Genomic DNA, 3,612 nt, shown 5'->3' with positions numbered 1-3,612 from the left:
GAAAATTATTAAAAGTACAGGATATTTATTGTCTGTGATCTATTGAGTGGCCCAAGATTGGCAAGTTAAGTTTCTCACAATTCATGTCCCAGCTGCATTTAGAAACTCACTTCTTTCTTGATTTTGAGACTTTGCTCCCGTAGATTCTTTCTCTCTCTCTTTTTTTAACCAGGTGAAAGTGAGAGTAAGTTTATTAAAGTAAAGCTTGGGACAGTGAGGCAAAGGAAGGGCCCGTGGAGAGGGGACGAGGGGGTAAGCCCGAGATGAGCTGCTGCTACCCATTGCTCCCCTGGGTGCAGGTCTCGTTGGGACCCTTAGAGTTTAGGACAGAAGAAGCAAAATACACATCTGAGGAAAGGGGGACACAGGCGTGCTCAAAGAGCCTGTGCGAGACTCTCTCTCTTATTCCTCTTTGTCTGTCTCCTCCCTATCCCTCATTTTTTCTGACCTGAGCTTTAACTGTCACCACTTTGGAAAGCTTATCCTCCCTTTCAGGTTCACCTACATGGTATATATAGAATGGAAGGTTAATATAGGTTAGAGCTAGAGGGGACATCAGAATTAACCCCATCTAATCCCTTCCTTTTTCCAGATGAGAGAACTGAAGCCCCAGGAGATTTAACGGATTTACCTAGGATTACGCAATTAGTTATTGGCTGAGCCAGCCAAAATACTACTTCCTGTCTCTCAATCCAGTGTTCTTTTCACTACACAATGCTACTGCCCTAAATTCAATATACTGGATCCCTATCTTGTGAACCTATAAGCTATGTCCATCACTTGTTATCCCACCATCAGGCAAGGCAGCACAATCCTGCCACACACGGAGTGTACATACTATAAATACTTTTGTAGTATAAAATATATTATTTATGTAAAAATAGAAAATACACGTAACTTCATAAATGTAAAATATATATTTACTATATAATAATAAATACTATCTAATAATAAATATATTTAATTCATATACACATTTTTGCTATAAAGATATGTATTCAATTTCTATTGCTATATAACAAAACCACAAGTCAAGTGCTTTGAAACAATGGGTGGATACTTTCATAGTTTTCACGTTTCAGGAGTCTGGGCACAGGTCTTCTCAGGTCTCACCAGATTGCAGTTTCATCTGAGACTCAGGTTCCTCTTCCAGGTTCATTAGTTGGCAGAGTTCAGTTCCTTGTGATTGTAGAACTGAAGGCTTTGACTTATGGTTCTGTGCCATGTAGCCACCTCCTCTCCACTCCTCTCCAGGTGGCACTGTTTCTTCAAGGCAAGCAGGAGTGTCTCTGCTGCTTCAAATCTCTAAATTCTCCTGTCTCTGGCCTCTAGATCTTCTTCTAATGAGTTCACTCAATTGAGCCCACCAAAGATAATCTCCCTTTTGATTAACTTAAAGTCAACTGAGTAGGGGCATTAATTACAACTGAAAAATCTTTTCACCTTTGTCTTATAACATAACCTCATTACAGGACTGATATCCCATTATACTCATAGGTCCCATTTAAGGAGAGGGAACTATACAGAGAATGCACACCAGGGGATGGAAACCTTGGGGGGTGTTTTAGGATTCTGCCTACTACAACACTTAGAAGATATTTCATTCTCACTTCCTGAGTATCCAGAGCTATTCCAATTGATTTCTTTACCGGCTTGAAATCCCCTGAGAGCAGTGACTAACAATTAACAAAATACAAGTTTTTATTTTGGCTATTAGTGACCATTGGGAGGTCACTTAATTCCTCTAAACCTATGTCTTAATCTATTATTTATCTCCAGTAAAACAAGAAACTATCTCTATGTTAATATTCCCCAGCCATTTCCATTTGCTTCAGTAGTTCCTTAGCTTTTTTTTTTTTTTTTTTTTTTTATGAACTAAAAAAGAAATTTGTTTATTGAGGACATGAGGATATAAGCAATATAAAAATCAAACGCTTCTCTGGCTTTAATTAGCTTTTCTTTCTCTTGTCAAATGGGGGTGGGATTTTATTTGTACATTTTCTAAGGGTCCCAATCTGCTCATGAAATCCTTATACAGGGGGAAGCTGTGGGGCAGATATTCCTTAAATGACCCATTGGGAGAACTCTATCAGGGAGGAAATACCTGCTCCTCTGCCTACTTCTTTCCCTTCTGCTTCATGTGTACTACAAAATAGTCATTGCATGCGATGGTGAGCCCAGCAATTAGCGAAAAGAAGCTCTGGAAGCCCACTCTGCCATCTCGGCACTGGTCCAGGTCCTTCATTATTTTGTCTACGGCCAGAGGGTCTTTTTGATTTTCCAAAAATCCAGGGAACTCCTTTTCCATGAGAACTCTCAGGTCTTCCTTTGTTAAGTAGCCTTTATCCCCAGCGAATTTGTGAAATGTGAACATCATGGTTTCCATGGCGTGTTCCATTTGAGACGGCATTTTGGTGAGGTCTTGGTCCGAGGAGCGGCAGGATCGCTAGGCTGGCTGGGACGTGCGGCCAGTCCCTTAGCTTTTTTTAAGGAAGAAAACTGCCCTATCTTCTTGTGGGAAACTCATCCTATGTATATTAAGAGGAGCTGACCTATCTTGCCAGCACGTATTAGTCATCCTAATGGGTGTGAGGTGATATTTCATTGCAGTTTTGATATACATTTCCTTAACGATTAGTTATTTTGAGCATTTTCCCATGTGCTTATTGGCCATTTGTGCATTTTGGGGGGAGAAATGTCTATCCAAGTTCTTAGCCCATTTTTTAATTGGGTTTTCTATTGTTAAATTTTAGCAGTTCTTATTCTGGATATTAATCCCTTATGAGATACTTGATTTCCAAATATGCTTTTTCCATTCAAAGGGTTGCCTTTTTACAGTTGATATGATGCAAATTTGTTTTTAATTGCTCACAAGTATTTTATGTACTAATGGAAGACAAAGAATATTACTTATAATTAGTTCTTTTATGGTCCTTCAGTGCAGAAGGGAGAAATTCTAGGAGAGCCAGTTAATTAATATCAATTATGTTCCAAATGCTACTTGACATGACTCTTAAATTTAAAAAAATTTTTTTTTTGCAGATTAAAAGAAATAGTTCATAGAGAGGTTAGCTTGTCCACAAAGCTAGTATGTTTGACAACTAAAATTTAGACTCTCTTCACTATATATGCATGATGATACTTGTCAAATGATTAGGCTAGGGTTATTAGAGACTACTGGGCAAATAACAGATTTGATTGGTTTTATTAGCTGATTTCATTGCAAGCTTCCTGAACTGGGAACTCTGTATAGATCTGCTCTAGGGATCATGTATTTATGTTATCAAAAATCAGGTTTGTTGAACCCAGGCTAGACTCTGTTTATAATATATCAGGTTTTTTGGCAGAGACACCTTACATAAAGTGGTCTAGAATTATGCTAATTTATCTGCTTATACATAAATTGAATTTATAAAATGTTTATTATCTGTGCCAACAAGTGCATATTAAATGTTTCTGATTGGCTAATGTTGGCCTGTGTTTACACTCAAATGGGTTTTCCTGTAGACCTAAGAGATGAAGTGGAGTATATACTGAAATAAAATTGAAGACTATAAAAATTGTTTTGGAAATATTCAATTGGTTGGCAGCCTTTCCTTTCTTTCTGCTTTT

The 3,612-nt window shown here is 38.0% G+C and overlaps 1 protein-coding gene across 1 annotated transcript; it reads right to left on the bottom strand.

Moving 5' to 3' along the window:
- Positions 1-1,876: 1,876 nt before the first annotated feature.
- On the bottom strand, positions 1,877-2,467 carry LOC150011333 (protein S100-A10). Its single transcript, XM_090275402.1, has one exon. It carries the CDS (start codon positions 2,408-2,410, stop codon positions 2,117-2,119), a length of 294 nt encoding a protein of 97 aa, XP_090131528.1. The 5' UTR covers positions 2,411-2,467; the 3' UTR covers positions 1,877-2,116.
- Between the last annotated feature and the right edge of the window lie 1,145 nt (positions 2,468-3,612).

Source organism: Furipterus horrens, unplaced genomic scaffold (genome assembly GCF_987537825.1).
Source record: "Furipterus horrens unplaced genomic scaffold, mFurHor1.1.pri manual_scaffold_4, whole genome shotgun sequence".
Lineage (NCBI taxonomy): Eukaryota > Metazoa > Chordata > Mammalia > Chiroptera > Furipteridae > Furipterus > Furipterus horrens.
Note: the sequence above shows the minus strand (reverse complement) of the source record. Positions and strands in the feature narration are given on the sequence as shown.

Coding starts and splice junctions, on each gene's coding strand:
- LOC150011333 (XM_090275402.1), bottom strand. CDS start 2,410: ATGCCGTCTCAAATGGAACACGCCATGGAAACCATGATGTTCACATTT.